General features: G+C 43.5%; 1 protein-coding gene across 1 annotated transcript in view; it reads right to left on the bottom strand.

Annotated features, from left to right (window-relative positions):
• The window catches only part of LOC147673695 (sodium/potassium-transporting ATPase subunit alpha-2), a 393,987-nt gene extending 376,951 nt beyond the window's left edge, over positions 1 to 17,036 (bottom strand). The window contains exon 1 of the mRNA XM_086947613.1: positions 16,883 to 17,036. Coding sequence (XP_086803739.1) covers positions 16,883 to 16,906 — 24 coding nt within the window. The 5' untranslated portion in view covers positions 16,907 to 17,036. The remainder of the gene's footprint in view (positions 1 to 16,882) is intronic.
• Between the last annotated feature and the right edge of the window lie 1,849 nt (positions 17,037 to 18,885).

Here is an 18,885-nt window from a genome sequence, read left to right as displayed (position 1 = left end):
TCCTCTACAGCCTGTCTTACTTTCTTTAACACTTTTTATTTTTCTCTCCATGTTTATGCCTGAGTTCTTCTTTTGTCTTTCTATCTGTCTTTTTTTCTATCTCCTACTTGAACCTAAACCTGACTTTGTAATCTCTATCTGCCTGTCCCCTCTGTGAGAATTAAGTTGGGGAGGCTCCAGGGGCAATGAGCGCGCCTTACACCACAGGAATTATTAAAAAACTGAAATCTTGGCATGCCGCACCTGATCAATTCGGGACTCACTGCCCGGGCCCGAAGCATACCACAACAGCCACTTCAGGTCACTGCGCTTGACACCCGAACACCACATTGTATTCTCTAATGCTTGCTAGCCAGGTAAAGGCCAAAAGCCATTTCCTTTTCTTCTCCTACAGTCATGGAACTCACTGTAGACTCTCCGCTCCAACGCACTCTGTTGGAGGCCGTTTGTAATTAATTTGCGGCTCACGTGGATAAAACTCATGCACTGGTGCTTCTCCATAGCAGATGTTCACATTCATAATCTCGATACTTGTGCACCTCAAAGAAGAGCGCCCCAGACACATTTGAATGCTGTAAATGGGTACTTTTTCATGTCTTTAAGTTGTCGACTTGGCTGGCAATCCTTAGGCCCGCCGCTCTCTGCTACCTGTCTTTTGTGAGTAATTTATGGCTGCAAACCAAAGGATTCATGCTTCATCCTTGTGACCTCCCTGGTTGCAATAACAGCGCTAGCGCACTAATTCTTTTACACCTATGAAATTATATATTTACTCCTTCTATTTTTGGGCACCACTCAAAAGGACCACTTGGGATTCATCTACCGCCTTGGTACTCTCACCCGCACTCCCACCCCAGGGGGGTTTACCACACTAGTGAGTAGGTATGCCATTCCCTAGATATTTGCCTATAACATTCATAGATTGCCCACAGCAATTAACCCGCAGGTAATTATTTTCTCTCTTGAGCCAATTCCTGAAAAACACCACTTTTCAATGTTGTACCATTAGGCTTTGATGTATCACTTCAGAATGTTTCCAACCGTGGTGGACTATATCTGGGTTCTCCTGCCTCTCGGCAGAAGTTCCAGCGGCGTAGCTGGGGGTGGGGGGTAGTGGGGGCAGTCAGCCCCACACAGCACTATCTGGAGGGCGGCAGCCGCGCTGCAGTGGCACGTTGCTGCAGACTTTATACTTTATTTAAGGACACTACTGTCAGTCAGTGTACCCAAATAAATTATAAAGGCCTCTGCAACGGGCCAGTGCAGCGTGGACGCATTTTGAAGTGCAAGCGCTGCGCAGCACCACTGCACGTCACATGACTTCCTGCTGCTGCCCGATGCAGCGTCAACGGGTGTCTGCAGTGCCTGAGTGAGAATGGAGTTGTGGGAGGCTCCAGGGGCAATGAGCGGCATCACACCACAGCAATTATTTTTAAAAATGTGTTCCTGCGACTGGACCCACCCAACCCAAGCCCAAGGATCGCAGCGGCCACCGCAGCCCAGGGCACACTGTTGTGCAGCTTTGCTGCTGAACCTGAATCATGCGGGCGGCATGGTTTGCCCCGGGAGTCAGTGGAACCAAGAGGAGGCCGGGCCGAATTGCCGCTCGCCCAGAGTGAGGTAATTGTATCTCTCACTCTGCTAGTTTTTAATAAAATTAAAGATGTGCTCGCCTTTTAAACTAGCAGCGCCCAGTGCGCAGTCATGATTATCTTCAGCTGCCTGCTCTGTTACAAGATGTAGTTTTGCAGTCACTCACAGCCTGTGTCTGTTGAATCACTCGTTTTCACAAGACGCGCCACTCCACATACAGTCGCACTAAAATCATACTAGGCCGCTCGGGGTTCCTGAGCCACACTATGTCACCTAAGTCAATAGAGCCTAGTGTAGCTCTGACAGCATGTGGGGGTCATGGTGTGATCTGCGCCTTGGGCAGACAGAGGTTCCCCAACTGGGGGAGGGGTGGGCACGGACCTCTCAGGGTTAAGGATTTATATTACGGTTGGAGTCAAGTTAGCTTTTGGACAAAAAATCATTTCTAGTCATTTATGTTGGATTTTTTTATTCAACCCCAGTGTGTTTCCCTCGTCTTCATTGCTTAATGTTACTCTTGTGAAGGTGTCATTCATTGTCATTGAAATGTCACTCATAATTTATGAAATTATGAAACGTCACATATAGCAGTCTGAAACCTTGGCAGCTATGGTGCTCTCTGTTATGTGTTGAGGGAGTGGGTTGCAGGCTCTGACCTTGGACACAGGGACAAACCCGCACAGTAATAGGAGCAATGTTTTAAATGAGCCTGCACTTCAAAATACTCTTCTTTTCAGTGATGGAACTTTTGTTTCGCGGTTTTATAGCAGTACAGAGGTGTTAAAAGTACTACAATGTTCCTTGTATATTGAGCAGTTTTCATGCAACACACAGTGACAAGTAAACTCTGTTGATTAATTTACTTGCTGGAGAGAGATGGGAGTTTCATCTAGTGGCAGGTTTCATTTGTGTGAGGTAGCGCAGGTGGTTAATATCATAGCTGCCAAGTATTTGCATTGCTAATGTGACATTTCCATTGATGCAGTGACTTATGAAAGACATTCCACAGCGAAATGTGACACTTCAAAAACATTTTATACTGTGTTAAAATAATGAGTTGCATATTCATAGTGATTTAAGTCATAGGCTGGAACATCTTAGCACTTTAAATACAGAAGTCGTTAACCACCACTCCTTACCCACCACCACCAGGAATCTATTCCTTTACTGTCTGGTTACACTCATCTATAGTGACTGAATTATTCAATAAAATATCATAATGCAAACAAATGCATTTCCTACCGATTAGTTTAACTTGGATTTATCGTTAAACATACAGTGTGCATTTATTTTATATGCAGTTACTCGAAGGTGAAGACAATCAAAACTTGGGACAGAATAAACATATTTTGTCCTTCCAGCTTTGTTCTTAACTTACTGCCCCTCCCAACCCTCTTCCCCCTCATTCGGCCTGGTACTGCCCCAACTGCAGAACTCAAGTTAGTCTAGTGATCAAGTGCAAAGGAATCACCCGTAGTATCCTGAAGGTACTGCCAGTGTGGTGGACCAGTCTGCAGACTTTGCTGAGGTCATGGACGGGGCAGATAGGGGACCGGGGACTAGGGTCCTGCACAAAATTGTGATGTTATGAGTGAGATGTCACAAACAGGGTAGGTACAACTGATGTAAGTTTTGAGTTTCCTTCTGCTTTTCCTTCAGCTGCGTAGTTAGGTCGGGGCGGTCCGCCCCAGGCGGCACTCTTTTGTGGACGGGGGCTGTCTATCCCTGGACCGTGTCATGTACGTGCATGTAACTTGCATGATTCAGGTAACTATTAGCGGTGATACTACATGTCTCTCGAACCTCTTTCAGGTGCTCGCCGTCCTTTTTCCCCAGCACCCCCCAGGGGGGCGGCAATCTGAAGGATAGCCCTGGGCGCCACAAGCTCTAGCTACGCCTCTGATTGGGTGATCTCAGTACTATCCCCATCCAGTCTTTAATATAGATGGTATTTTGAACCATGTTCTTGATGCTTGTTTCTTCTCTGAGGATTTCTACATACTTGGCACCTGCTATCTTTTTTGCTATGCTATTTATTATGATTAGAAAGTCCCTGGTGAATTTCTAAGAAATGTAGGGCATGTCTTTTTTTTTAAGCGGAAGGAAAAACCGACGTTCCCTGGTGACAGTTTATTTACATGGGGCAGATTTGCCCCTATTCTACTTCGTCATCGTCGCCCTGAGGGTTGTCTTTATCTAGTTCTTTTTCAGTATAGATCGGACCTCACATTCGTCCTTTTGCCCGGTTCAGCTTGGTGCCCATCTCTAAGCTTTTCATGGAACTGTGCACCGGGTCCTCCACACGCCAATCTGGAGGGCTGATACTGATTGGCAGCTGCCAAGACTTTCGCGCCACTGAAGCAGGTTCCCTTACAGCAATATCACAGATGGCCACTAGAGGGTAACCGCACGCAACATACGGCTTATAAACGAATGTATTGCTTGGAGAATGGGAGAGGAGAAATATGAAAATAGGATTTTCAGGGTTTCTAATATTCTTGCATTTGAGCTGGACAACTAGGTCCTCCAATATCTATCAAAGTTTGCTGTTCAGAGCGAAGCTCCCCAGGTGCCCCCTGGAGGATACTGATGGTAGCTCAAATGTCTTCCAACATCTGACCCCTCTGCTTAAAAAGTGCACTAAAGGTAGAAACGAGTCCTCACAGTGCTGCCACAACCTAACATCCTTCAAACTCTCAGGTAATAGCTGAAGAGGAGTGGGCCTGCCTTTCCTCCCGTAAGACCCACAGAGAACCCTCCATGCAATTCGAATTCTTTATTCGGTTTTAGTTAAAACCATAAAAGACAACATATATACAGGCCACTATGAATTGCGTCCTGTATATAAAAAAAATTGTACGCAGAAAAAATAAATAAATGTAAAAGTTCTAAAACATACAATTTTTACTCGCCCCAGATGCTCCACAAAAGAACTACAACTCTTAAATAATTTACAATATTTGCTATAACATATTCATCTGATAACATCTGTAAATATATGAAATCAAGGTGAACTTGTAAAAAGACATTTTCCTTTTAAAACACGTATGATAAAAACCCTAATAGGTTCAGAATAAAAAGTACAAGACATCATAAAGTGGACGGAATCCTGAAGGGATTTTTTTAATCAGAATTGCAAGGACCCAGGGTAGATTGAAAACATCCATTTGGAGTAGCAAGTCTCAGGTGCAGTAAAGCCCTCCAGGCCCTACCCATCAACGTAAGCACACGATAGAGCAAGAAAGAACAATCTCTATTTCATCTGCACTCCAAGTCAGTGTCACAAAGATATAGCAGCAAGATGCTTTCTTGACAACCAGGCATCCCCCAGCAGACACACAATGGCCAAACCTCCTCCATCCTATGTCCGTAACAAGCCTCAAACTCAAACACCCTCGCTTGTTGTGGCGATAAAAGAGTGTACATAGAGAACCCAGTGAAACTTGTCGCAGAGATGGGACATAGGGACTTTTCAAGGTCTGGATGGCGATAGAAGCCCGCGCCTCGTTTGTTGCTACGGAAACATAACACTCCTAGGCATTGTGTCAGAGACTGAGGTTCACATCAGTGGTCAATATACCTACAGCCTTTCAGACAGAATATCTGGAAAATAAAATTGTTGAATGAATCACATTGTTCAGTTTTGTAAAAAAATCTTGGTTGAAGGATCTACTCCTGAAGCCCTTCAGGGGTAACGATTTGCAAAGAAGAGGCCGAGGCGCTAGAATACCGCACACAACACCTACAGGGGTTGCTTGCAGGGGCGGCTCTAGGCGGCCCTGGGCAGGGAGCGTAGGTAGGGGGCCCCGGAAGAGGGGGTCCGGGCAGGGCGGAGCACGGAGGCCAGTGAAGTGGGGGGGGGGGGGGGTCAGGGTGTTTGGAAGTGGTACAGAGCCGGAGGCCGCCAAATCCCTGCCAGGGGCCGCCACGCAAATATGTATCCATCCTCAGAGGATTATTATATTAAACCTTGGCTGCTAGGCGTTTTCCCCCTCCTGTGCTGAGAATTACCATTTTGCTGGTGTCATGACGAGCTCAGCTCGTCATCAGCACAGCTCAACTGTGCATCACGACGAGCTGAGCTCGTCATGAGCATCGAAAGGGTTATTAAGGATATATATTGGCGTGGTGGCCCCTGTGGTTTGGTGGCCCTGTGCAGGTGCACAGCTTGCACATGCCTGGCCACCCCTGGTGCTTGGTATTCAGAACATTGTGGTGTTCGAGGCTTGAAGACCAGCAATCATAATCCTCCAAACCAGGAGAAAAATCTCCATCAAATTCAACAAAAATATGACTCGGCACCCAAGCAATTTTTGTAGTTCGTAACAGCAGTAATTGGACAGGGAGATGCACAGACTCCCGAAATCTTTTACTTGATAGAAAGAAATTCTTCATTCAATCATTCAGTTAACACATTTCATTTTGTTCGTGGATTATTGCTGTAGCCAAAAACTGCAAACTCCAAGAAGAAAATCAAATGTTTTAAATGAAAGAAATAATATATAAAGGATACATTTTTATCAAGAAAAATAATCTGGGAGTCTGGGCATCTCGCTGTCCAATTACTGTTGTTACAGACAAAACATTTTTTTGGGTGCTGTGTCATATTTCGTTGAACCCTTTAGTAGTGCTCAACTTGTTTGATGCAGCATGGGGAAGGGGTTAAAACATCTCCAGGGCTTATTTGAATTCTCAAAAAGTCTCTCTCTCTTTCTCTCTCTTTTCTTTCTCTTTCTCTCTCTTTTTCTCTCTCTCTTTCTCTCTCTCTCTCTCTCTCTCTTTTCTTTCTCTTTTCTCTCTCTCTCTCTCTTTCTCCCTCTCTCTCTCTCTCTCTCTCTCTCTTTCTCCCTCTCTCTCTCTATCTCTCTCTATCTTTTCTTTCTCTCTTTCTTTTTTCTCTCTCTCTCTCTTTTCTTTCTCTTTTTCTCTCTCTCCCTCTTTCTCTCTCTATCTCTCTATCTGTTATTTCTCTCTTTCTCTCTCTCTTTTTTCTTTCTCTTTTCTCTCTCTCTCTCTCTCTCTCTCTCTCTCTTTCTCTCTCTATCTCTCTATCTATCTCTATCTTTTCTTTCTCTCTTTCTCTTTCTCTCTCTCTCTCTCTCTTCTCTCTCTCTCTCTCGCTCTCAATAAACCCTTTTCTATCTAAACAATTTCCAACCAGCATTAAGAGCGCAAGGAATGCTGTTTCAGCATCTCATTCGAATTAACAACCTCCCAGACAGCTGTTGTTCCAAATTCCACCTTCTCTCCAGAAACTGAAGTGCGCCCCTTGGTTACATTAGGATGTCTGTCAGCGCCTCAAAACCCACTGCCTCGGCTAACCATAACTTTAACCAGACCATTACCCGAACCCGACCATTGGCTGTACCGCACAGATTTAGCCCATTCGTAGACAGTTCGGGTGCAAGTGTCTTGTCGAAGAAGAGGACAAGCCAAAGCTGTAGTTAAATAAAGGCAATGATCAGCCAAGGGGATCGAATACAAAGCAGTGGGGCTCAAACTAACGAGGATGCCCCATACAGGGGGCCCTCATCCTCCGTGACCTACAAACTGTCGAAAAAGATTATCCTTGTGGAAATATGCTAAATTAACTCTAATCTCTTCCTCAGAGAGGTTCTAGATGTAGTTGTAGGACAGTCTTATCCAAAAAGCTCACCCTGGCATGCAGAGTTCCCTGGAGATTCCTCCAGTATCCCTTGCACCTATATTGTTAGACCTACCTTATCATTCCCCCCCTCCCAGTTCACTATGTACCAGTTATTGTTTCACTCTCGGTTGACCCCCTTGTTTGCAACTGTCCTGTTTGTTATTCTTATTTGATGCCGGTTATTGCTTCCATCCCTCCAATTGTAAAGCGCTCTGACATCCTTCGGGATCATGTGCGCGCTATATAAGACTTCATAAATACATAAGTAAATACCTTCTTTGTTTGCTAGTCTGGGGTTGGTGCATTTTGATTGGGCCAATCAGAAGACGCCATCCAAATGTTACTCTAAATCTATCTGATCAAATACCAATTAAAGATGTGTTTGGGGCAGTTGATTTGCTCGAATTATCCCAGGAACTGGGTCAATTGTCCCTCTTCTAAATTGTCTCCAGTCCTCCCACACACTTGACATGAGTGATTGGTCCAGGGGAGGCGTCTATCAACTGTGCCTGACCCAGACATTTAAATAATCCTTTTCGTTTGCTTCAATTCTCTGAAGCTAATGATCACATTCAAGTACCTGCTCCTCTCAACCACATGAAAAGTTTACTCAAACAACTGTGCTATCCTTGCTCAATTACCACCACAGGGTCAAGTGTTCTGAATGAAGACAGTCTGAAATAACAACCTTGCTGGTGGATGGCTCGCTGAGCTCACATTACATGACTGCACCACTCTGACTGCAGGCCAGGTCCTGAATTCATGTAAACAGAGGTGCATCAGGCAAACAGTCACAACAAGAAGCTTCCTACATCAGACAGCATTTCACTCAAAACAGCCAACCACAGCCAGAAGCTCAACCTTTCCAGCATTTCTCATTCAAGCAGCACTTGATAAGGAGACATGTCTTTCTAAGCTGCTTCCTGCATTTAGCACTTTGTTATGCATTCCACTGCCAATGTTGTTTGTAGGAGCTTTGCCTCTAGTAGTGCAGAAAGGAGGAGCCCTCCTTAAGTTAGAAATCAAAAACAGAATAAAGAATTTGTCAAATATTGTGGGTCTGAATTCGATAAAGCTTGGATTGCCTTATATTATGGAAGTAAGGTCCCAAGAGGACTGAAGGAGAGTAAGGAATGTACTACACCAGGTAAATACTGCCAACTGGGGGTGAACTATTCACCAGGTGCCGTAAGTAGCTCCTAATCCAAGGATTTCACTTGGAAATTAGGAAAAGTGGAATACATTTTGAACATATGGAATTCCAGAAATATTGCACCTATTGTACCAGTTTCTTTCAGGCATTTTAGTCCACCAATGCAAAAAGAACAATTGATGGACAGAATGCAGAACAATGTCAAACATTCACAGAAGTCTGGGCCTAAATCCATTGTTTCTTTTTTTTGGGCTGGGTCCTAACTGGGGTGGCATGGTGAGCAAAAGAACGATGGATTTAACCCAGATCTCTTGGCTGGGGGTGAATGTTTGATTTATTCAGCATTCCGTCCATCATTTGTTTGCGCAGCACTCTGTGTATTGTGAGCATCGTATACAGGAATCCTCCCAGTAGCGACACATCAGTGCTTTAGGACATTGTGAACTGTCTGTTGTCGTGCAGAGTTAGTTCTCTACAGGCAGACAGCGTGACATTCCTGTCATAGTGCAGGTTCTCACACAAGTGTCCCCTCAGTGTTCCTGCTTATATGTTATGGGTTCTTGTCTATGTCCTTGGGAAAACCTGGTCTTAAACAGGCGAATCGAGGAGAAAAGCTTTATTTCTCCTCGTTTTTGCTGTTTCTATGTGTGCTGCAAATTGCAGCAGACAAAGAAACAGCAAAACACCATGAATGATTGTTAATGTGCAGGAAGGTGTCCCTTCCTGAACATAAACAATAATTTTTAGAAAATTACGATTTGCAACTTCTACGTCTGCTGCACAATGTAGCACACATAGAAGTTAAAAATCGCCATTTCTGATTGTTTATGTGCAGGAATGGACATCTGTGTCCGCATCTGCATTACAGCCTGCATGGAGAACATGCTCACCTCTCCAGCCCCATTGCAGCGTTGTGATTGGTCAGGGAATCCTACCAATCACAGCACTGCATTGCAGCGTTGTGATTGGGCAGTGGGGCCTGGATATGCTTCCTGTTCCTTAAGGAGAGGAGGAGCAAAGACGCTGGACCCGGTAGAAAGGTTTTATTTTTTTTATTTTTTATTATGCATGACCCCTCCCCCTGCAGCCCTGCCCACACCCACAGGGTCAGACTGATTTACATATAGTCATGTCTGAACTGGGGTGGCAGAGTGGGCTAAAGAACGGTAATGGATTAAACCCAGATCTTTTGACTGGGTGTGAATGTTTGATTGATTCAGGTGCTCCGTCCATCACCACCCCCTTTTGTACCGCTTTTGGCCGCCATAAGTTGGCAGGGTATGCTCAGACATGAGTCCCTTGCTCACTTTGCCACTGGATTCAAGCAAGCCGGGCTGAAGACGGCTGGAATGCCAGAAACTGGTCCTCGGAAGCTTGTTTCCGGTCCAGGGAAGACATGGCTTGGCAGTTCGGGCTGGACTGTTCCCATGAGGCACAGGGTCAGACTGATTTGCATATAGCCATGTCTGAACTGGGGTGGCAGAGTGGGCTAAAGAATGGTGATGGATTAAACCCAGATCATTTGACTGGGTGTGAGTGTTTGATTGATTCAGATGCTCTGTCCATCACCACCCCCTTTTGTACCACACCCACCTCCAGCATCAACACCCATGAGCCATGTCGGCCGCCACTGCTGGCCATAAGGCCACATCCTCTCCCCAAATTAATAGTATTAACAAGTGTGCAATTGGGGGGAGTCTGTTTATCAAAACTTGGTACGGGTGAGATACTCAGTGAGTGTGTATAAAGCAATAACCAGAACTTGAATTTGGTGAACGAGGTGTACAACTAAGCTGTAATGTCTGTTGCACAACGACACACTGCTTGATTTATAGCTGGCAAGGGGCGATCTTCCCCATGACATGATCTGCTGACCGTAGCATGCTATGTGCTCACCCTCATGCCAATGTATTAAGACAGGAAGTTTCAGCCAGCACCTTGCGTCCTTATTTATAGATCTTCAGTACTTTAGCAGAATTTAAAAAGGATAAGTGCTGGAGAGATGCGGCCAACACCTCCCCAACTTCTCAGCATAGATTGCTTAAATGTAACCACAATAGTTCTTGCTGACTCCTCAAATGTTTAGAACACTGCAGTATATTAGAGCAATTAATAATCCATTGTGTGCACATATAACTTGGTGGCACTTAAGTATATTCAAGAAAGAATTAGACACTAAAACATATGTAAGATTTTTGAGTTTTGTCTAAATCATGTCTACATTCCACTGATTGGATGGCAAGATGAGGCAAATATGAACTGATCTTATTAGTGAACTGAGAATGTAATTCAAAAATGTCACCTCTGCCGCATCAATCACTTTTCTACATATTTTCCTGGCTGAATTAAGTTTAAATATCGAAAACAATCATTTTCTTTAACAATGTGTGACCTCAACTGAAGCGCCGACAAACAGAAAGCAGGCATTAGAAACAGGATAGACAAAGTCTATATATCACTTAGGGCTTGATTGTGAGTTTGGCGGTCCACACATGGTAGAGGTGCGGTGGCGGTCGTGGACTGCCCCAACAGTGGTCCGCGCGCCGCATTACGAGTGCAGCAGTTGGACCGTGTGGGGACCACTGCAACCGCCAGGGATCTGCGATCCCCAACTGCTTGGCCGCTGCAGCATCACCAAACATACTACGAATTTCCTCCCTGCCTCACTTTTCACTCTGGTGAGCCTGTTATGAAAAGTGACGGTACATGCATGGGGACACTTGCTGTGCCCCCCCCCCTTGGCATGCACCCCCTGTTCCTGCACAGCATGGACTTAACAGCCCATGCCGTGCAGGAGCAGCATTTGACGTTCCCATTGCGATGCCTTTTTGAAAGGCACCACCGAGGGAACGGCACAGGACCGCCGCTAGACTACAAAAATACTTGTAATCTGGCAGGAGGCCGGCGGTGAGGTTTGGTAATGCGGTGGCGGGCGGTGGCATGGCGGCCTGCTCCTGCACTGCCAAAGTCGTAATCAGGCCCTTGGACTTTTGGAATAAAAAACCTAACCTTCCCATTAAAATTGTTATATTCTGATAATGCTTGATGTATACCTTAGCGGTCTCCCACCCCCACCCCTTACATTATATCCCTGTGTCTTCTGGGACCTTCCTTTTTAGGAGCAGACACCAGAGTGGGCACCAAGGTTTCTGAAAGTATTGCATTATTCCCTCTGTCTCATTTGACGTCTCTTGGTACCAGATGTACAAAGTCCTTTTGCGATAGCAAACTCTACAATTAGCTAGATCATGGATTTTGTGACTGAAAAATGGCTTTTGATAATTTGCAAAAAGCAATCAAGATACTTTGTTGCAGAAACCAAGAACTTGCTGCAAGACCACCAGAAAACCTCAGAGCTATTTTGCTTTCCTTCAAACCACAGTTCAAAGTGAAAGCTAGATACTAAGAAGTATTGTAAGGAATTCATCATACTTTGGAAACAAACTTTAAGAGTTTAAAGTCCCATGTCAGAGTTAAACTTTAAAGGAGTATAAACTATATTGTTGTTGTACTTTGAATATGATGCTATGAGGGTTACAGGTGGAACCCTCGTCACCTCAAAGACTGTTGATATTTTCATGATATTTAAACTGTGTTTAAGGAAGGGGCATATATTTAAGGAAAAGAAAAATCCAGTTTAACCTATGGGTTCCTGGATATTAGGTATCAATATAAATTTGAGTGGGTGTTAGATTCTATACAACCACTATTAGCAAAAAAGCCGTTTTTGCAATTTAGATATGGGACGCTCCCACTTTATGCCTTAACTAATAAGTGGGTGGGTGTTACCTGCCGTCCTTGCCCCGGGTGCCTAGTGGAGGGAGAAACTGTGACTAATGTGGAGTTCTTCTGCTTTGCCTAAAAGAGGCCTAGATCTAAGTGGGTGATTTAACTTTGCAGGAACCTGGGTATTAGAAATTACATAGAATTTTTCAGGATTCTAAAAACAGATACTAACCCGGTTTTTGTCATTACCATTTCTACATTTTTATTTGCAATGTGGTGCAAAGGAAGGCATCTGCTCAAAAAATTGATATGAGAATCTATAATACCTGCTATTATTTGCAATCTGTTGTGATTACGGATTTTGCAAAATCTAAGTTTGTAACTGTAGGTACCTGTTGATTAACTAACGTGAAATATAGTATTACCTGCTTAAATGGCTGCTAGTTGATGATGGGCTTTAGATTTATCATTGATATGAATCCTATATTGGTTTTAATATTCATATGTTAAATTATATTTTTAATGTAATTTTTAAATAATCAAATTTCCCATAGTGATGATGTTTATTGGCCAACTTTCCTAAATGTGTTTTTATAATCATTTGTGTATCATCTACTTTTGCACGTGATAATTGATTACCTTTGTGATTTGAATTCTATGTGGTCGCAAATTTTGATGTGCTTTTATGGCTATAAGAGCAGAAGTAAAGTTTCACTGAATGAAAAGAAAATTCATTCATGTCCGAGGGATTTATGTAATCCAGATGAGTATTTACTTATGCTACAATTTAAGAAACAACCCTGAGTATACAATAGAACCAGAGAGTACCTACTCACATAATAGAAGGAGGTTACCTTATCGGAAATAAAATGATAAGGACAAGACGTAAGTGTATTATTTATCGATATTCCATTTCTGTGTTAATGTCAGAAATCCCAAAGTTACATCAGTATCTCAAACAGTCTGAGGCACAGAGATATTCTGGTGGATCACTTGGGTGGAGGGCTCAATGCAGATGTAATCTATTAAAGATAATTGTCTTGCCTGTAGATATCCACTGCAAACCGGCAGACCTCAGCACCCAACTGAGTGACGAGTCAGACATCTGGTGCATCTGTTTTTCTCTCTTATCCCACTTCCCTGTCTCCGGTTTTGCGGCTGTTACAGGTAAATGCGGTGCGGCGGGGTGAGAGGGGGGAAGTTGGCAGGCGACGGAATAGGTATAATTAAATAAATAAATAAATAATATCTATTCCATCGTCTGTCAGCTTCCCCCCTGACACACCCTGCACTCCCTACCGCCCCACCGTACTTACCCGAGCCAGTCGGCACTGCCCGGTCTACCGATAACCAAAATATCACTATTTTGTATGTTTGTCGATGGATACAGAGAAATATGGGAAGGTTTATTGCTCCTATTGGATCCGGAATTAAGGTTAATGCATTCTGACACCGCCCTACTGGTTCAGTGACTACTGGTTCAGCGACTTATGCTTACCATGTACCAGATGATGATCATGAGGACAGTATCATACCAAGTGTTAACACTACCTAATTCAGTGGTAAGCAATTTATTTATTTATTGGTCTTGGACAGATAAAAGACCAAGTTGGCCTTACCAGGATTTGGGCTCATGACCTACAGATCTCTTAAGAAGGGTTTTAACTTGCTGAGTCATGTGTCAGAAAGGCTAGTGGGACAGCAAGTAATACATTGACATGCAAACCCCTCATCTTTTAAAATTTTCTCTGATGGGCATTTAGAAAAACAACTCGAGGCTAACTTCTTATTGAAACTCACTGTCTGGATTAGTTTCCAAGACACCCTTCTAGTTTATCTTGGACTATCCCACGCGGGGAGTTTGGAGCCTTTAATGTATTTTGGAGGAGGTGTATTTTAATCAGTATGTAGGGAAAAATCACACATTTGATACAAAGAGAAGGAAACACAACAAAGAGAGCATTATAAGAAATGCAGTATGAAAAAATTGCTGATTTTATATTTTATAATATTTGAAATGCATCAAACCCAAAGTGCTATTTATTTTAGCTACAATAATGTTTTTATAGAATTCTTGCTGGGAAGACTGAAACTTTGTGCTTGAACTAGGGATTCTCAGGACCAGGCAAATATCATCAGATTCAAAAACATTTATTACCCAGCCGTCAATTTTTGCACTACAAATACGGCCCCTACTTGCAGCTTGCTTAAAACTTTGCCTGTCAGAAAGGTTTGGAGAGGAAAGCGGAGGTTGGGTGGGAGGAAATGAAGGTATGCAGTGCAACATTTACAGTAGAGCATATACCCAATCCATATACCCTGGGATGCTTTTTTCAAATTACTGAAGTTCCCGAAGGATTTAAATACCCCGCTCGACAGTGGCCACCCAAAGCAGCCAATAGACAAAGCCAAAATGTTGCTATGATTGGTTAGTTAGTTATGCTCCATCTACCTTTCATTCTATTTTAATAAAAGAAATGGTGGGGTAACAGTGGATGTAAAGAGGCTAAGTCATATTAGAGGTCCTGATTTCCTATGGTCGATTGCAAGTGTTTGTTTCTTTCCCAGAGTTTTATAAAGCGCAAACTTGACCCAAAGGTATGAGAGTGCTTTATATGAGCACCAGTTGCGTTACGCAAGGACACATTAATTTTGGGGAGATTAAGTCATTTGCTCAGAATCACAGGATGTTGAGTGTCCCTTCCGAGACTCGTACCTGGTTCCCCAGCTTCAAGGTCGATCGCTCTAGCCATTAGGCTACATCCTCTCCCTTGAACCTCTATTTTTATCAGGCATTTTTAAGCAATTTATTTCCTGCCTGGGGTACAAACTATAGTAATGGTGTAAATCTCAGAACAAATGATGGCTCTTACCCAGCATTATCCCTAGTCAACATACATGAACAAAGCACCCTATTTGGTCTCAAGCAGATCTGCTCTTATCATGTTATTTGTACTATACTCACAGTAGCTTGATTTCAGACTACTGAATAGATATTTAAAAGATTATTTCAGTTCAAGATTCCAAATTGATTGTTCAAATAATATAGTTGGTTCGGATTTACAGATATATGGTAGTAGATAAATTACTCGCAAGCCTCTAACTCCTACTTCATTACCCGCACTTCATCCTGTAATGAAGTATGTCCATCAAGAATCAAAGCACGAATAGAAGTTATGTGGAAGAAATATTAGAAAACGACCCTTGCTATTTATCTTAAACAGGGCAACTGGAATTATGCAATTTTGCAGCCATTATGCAAATTTAGCGCATTTACCACATTATCTATCTCCCGCCGCATATTCGGCAGATTTTAACAAAGACAATTTTTGTTTCAAGCTCAAATGGATCAAAAGTTTCTAAAAACGAAGCAACACATGTTTGTGTGCAGTGGAAGGGCCTTCACAAAGATTGGCTGGTCATCTTTCAGTTACTAATTGCTATATTTGGGTGTTAAACTATTACTAATGATGTGAAAGCCATGCCCAGAGAGTTTTAAGACATGCACAAATGACAAAATAATGAATTATTCCTGTCACAAAAATTTGACACATTTGATGAATTTGCCTTTTTGTGCCGTATAAGTTTGCCAATTGTACCACATAATTTGGTCATCCACTGCCACATAATTCCAGTGACCCTGATTTTAAATGATTCCAGGCTAAAGCTGAAAACACTTTCAGAAACTAATGGCACAGCATCCTTACATGTAACCTTGTCAGTCTAAAGGAAAGATATATTTCAGAGGTTATAATATCAAACACATCCCCATGAGCTGGCCTTGTCAGTGAGATATAGTTAGCGTGTTTTGCCAGTAATGAAGCTTTAGCAACAGCTAGCGCTTAATATTTGCAATTTATGCCAAGAAAGAAAGCATTAAAACATCCAGGTTATGTCCCAGACTCCCAGCGGGATCAGGAACAGTGCCCCCTTCTAAAGCTAATACAATTCTTGTTCAAAGCATGAGCCAAGGCATAAGTAGAAGCTGGGGTATGTACATATTAACTCAGGTCAACCCACTTTTCCATCTTCTGTGTTTTCAAACAAAATGCACCTGATCATAAGAAGGCAGTGCCACTTTAACCCCTTTAGTGCTGCCGTCGTCCAACGGTGGTCGTGAGCACTACCGTGCCAGTGCTGCGCACGTCCACTGGCCGACGCGGCCGCACCCGTTTCTTCGAACCTTGAGCACTGACGCAGAACGTTCGAAGCAACAAACGGGTTAATTGTATCTGTATCCACGAACTACCATGTTTCGAATGTTAAATTTCACTGAGCGTTTAGTAGTGTACATCATATTGGAAGTCAGTCAATTTCTGCAAAGCCGCTCTTAGCTCAGCCTAGGTATACATAAAGAGACCTGAACAACTAGCAAACAAGGCAGCGGACCTTTTATATCCATGCACCCAGGGTCTGAAACAGCATCCCCATATCCAACAGGACCGCCCCAACTCTTCTTCAATTTATGAAAGAGTGGAAGACTCGCCTCTTTAAAGAACTCTACATCACAATGCATTGACCATCCACAACCCAGGTACCTCTCCAGTCACTCATTTACTTTATGCTTCTCTTTGACCCTGTACAGAGCTCTGCTCCCTTTTGGTTTGGTCCATGCTATATAAATACAAATATATACATACATACTTTGCAGTTAAAAAACAAGTCTATTGTTCTGATAAAATCAAGGTAAGTACTATCGAGGGACCCATTAGGATCCTAAACACAACTCGACCAAATGTCATAAATGTAGAGGAAGTACTCACCACAACGACGCTTGTGTCATTCATTTCCAAAGAATTGGAAACACGTCTAACAGAGTGGGAAAAAAATGGTTTCCCTTTTGGACCTTTTTTCTTCAAACCGCTGAAACAGGTGGTTCAAATTTTTACCGCTCCATCAATAATTGAAAAAATTAAGATGCCCAGCTAGGAATTCATGGAGTAACGCGGCTCTGACTCCGACAAAGAGCAGGGCTATGTGAGCACTATCTGCCGGGCAGAGTTGGATATTTTCAGCTGAACAACAAGGGAATGTAATATGTGTGTGTACCAGGAACATCTATTTCTATCCACTGCAACGGGCAGGATGTCAAAGATGCAATGTCTGAATGGCTTCATCTCCCAGCGAGTACGCGGAACATATTTACACATAGCCTTACTTATTCAAGATGGTGTCATAATAAACTTTTCCTCAAAGTGTGTGGGTTGAGGTGGTGCTCAGGTGCCAAGGAGGCCCTTGGGACAGGGGTCAGAGAACTTGTCCAAGCTGATTGGATCTGGATGAAACTACTATGGAGAGTCTATTCTAGGAATGCCATGAAGCATCTGCCAGGTGTCACTGGTCCATTCGTCTTCCTCCCGTGTCCGCTCTAAATACTGCGAATGCTAGACGGCAGTGATTCTTATGGCAGGGGGTCTAAAAACGTCTTGGATCCAGGCCATAAAGGTGACATTTTGTTGGTTGGAGTGGTAATTTGTTCATGAAGTGGACACACTTTCCAACAGTGTGCACTATAAACATGAGATAACTTTATACATTTTGGGCATTATTCTGACCGTGTTCGTGGAGTTTGGGTGTTAATTCCACTTTTGCCACGCCAGCACTGGTAAATCAGATATATTTAGACATTTGCGGAACTGAGACACAACAGCGACAGAAATTGTGCCTTTAAAATTTGCTCCTCCGATCCCAAACACAGTTAGAAATTCGGACAACATTGAAAAATCCTCTTATGAAGGGGTATGCTGCCATACTTCTGATCTCATATGACCTTGGTATGTTAGATTTGAGGTTCGTGTAGCTCTCTAGTGCTGCTTACACCATAAAAGTGAGACATACATTTAGCCCTCACCCTTTGCTTTGAAAATGTATTGGGGTGAACAGGGAGCATCTGTATATTGAAGATATATTTGGCCCAAGATGATTTTATCAGTTCTCTACCTAAGAACTGATCAGTTAAGCTCAGATATTAATTACTATCAAATCGACCTCCATCGATATCAACAGTGGCATTCAGATCCATACCATGGCTCGATCATGTCGTCAGTATAATATAGCCTGATTTCACTGTGTTTTTATTAAAAAATTATGTTTTTAATTTAAACTTTTTTCTAACTCCTGTTGTGGCAGTTTCCTGCTGCGCACAGTCTGCGGCTGAACACAAAGGCTCTGGCAACCAGCCACTTTGGGCAGCCAAGTCAAGCTGTGCACAGCTAGCTGCGGTAGTCTGCCACGGGGTCTGGTCATGAGTGGCCATCCATCTCTGCATACGGATTCTCTCCATGCTATATAGATGTGGCCACAAGATCTCACCTGTAGCCCAACCACCAATTTACACAGTCGCTGCAGCACGGACTGGCCATGGAGCTTTGCTCAATCTATCATTGGCGACTAAGGGGGAGGAGTGTCACCCCCCCCCCACCGCCACCCTCAAAAGTAGAAAAATCAAATGATAATAAGACAAGCTTAGCATTTTATCTTTCAACTTGTACAGGCGTCCTGGGGGTGGGGCCATCACGGGCATCCCGGAAGAGGGAGTGGTAGGCAGCACTGCTATCCGTGCGCATGTGGGTTTGTCCAGCCGTCTCAGTCCGGCCAAACCCACATGCGCACTGAGCTGTCTCCAGTCCAGCTGTGTTGCTGGGTTAGAGACAGCAAAACACAGGCTCACAGTCTCCCTGGGAGTGCAAAGTCCCAGCTCTCAGGCGAATCCTGACACTGCTTCCTAACATGAAGCCAGAGTCAGGATCGGCCACAGGGGAGCCTG

The sequence above is a fragment of the Lissotriton vulgaris genome, chromosome 12 (genome assembly GCF_964263255.1).
Source record: "Lissotriton vulgaris chromosome 12, aLisVul1.2, whole genome shotgun sequence".
NCBI lineage: Eukaryota > Metazoa > Chordata > Amphibia > Caudata > Salamandridae > Lissotriton > Lissotriton vulgaris.
This window is presented reverse-complemented; position numbering and strand designations above follow the sequence as displayed.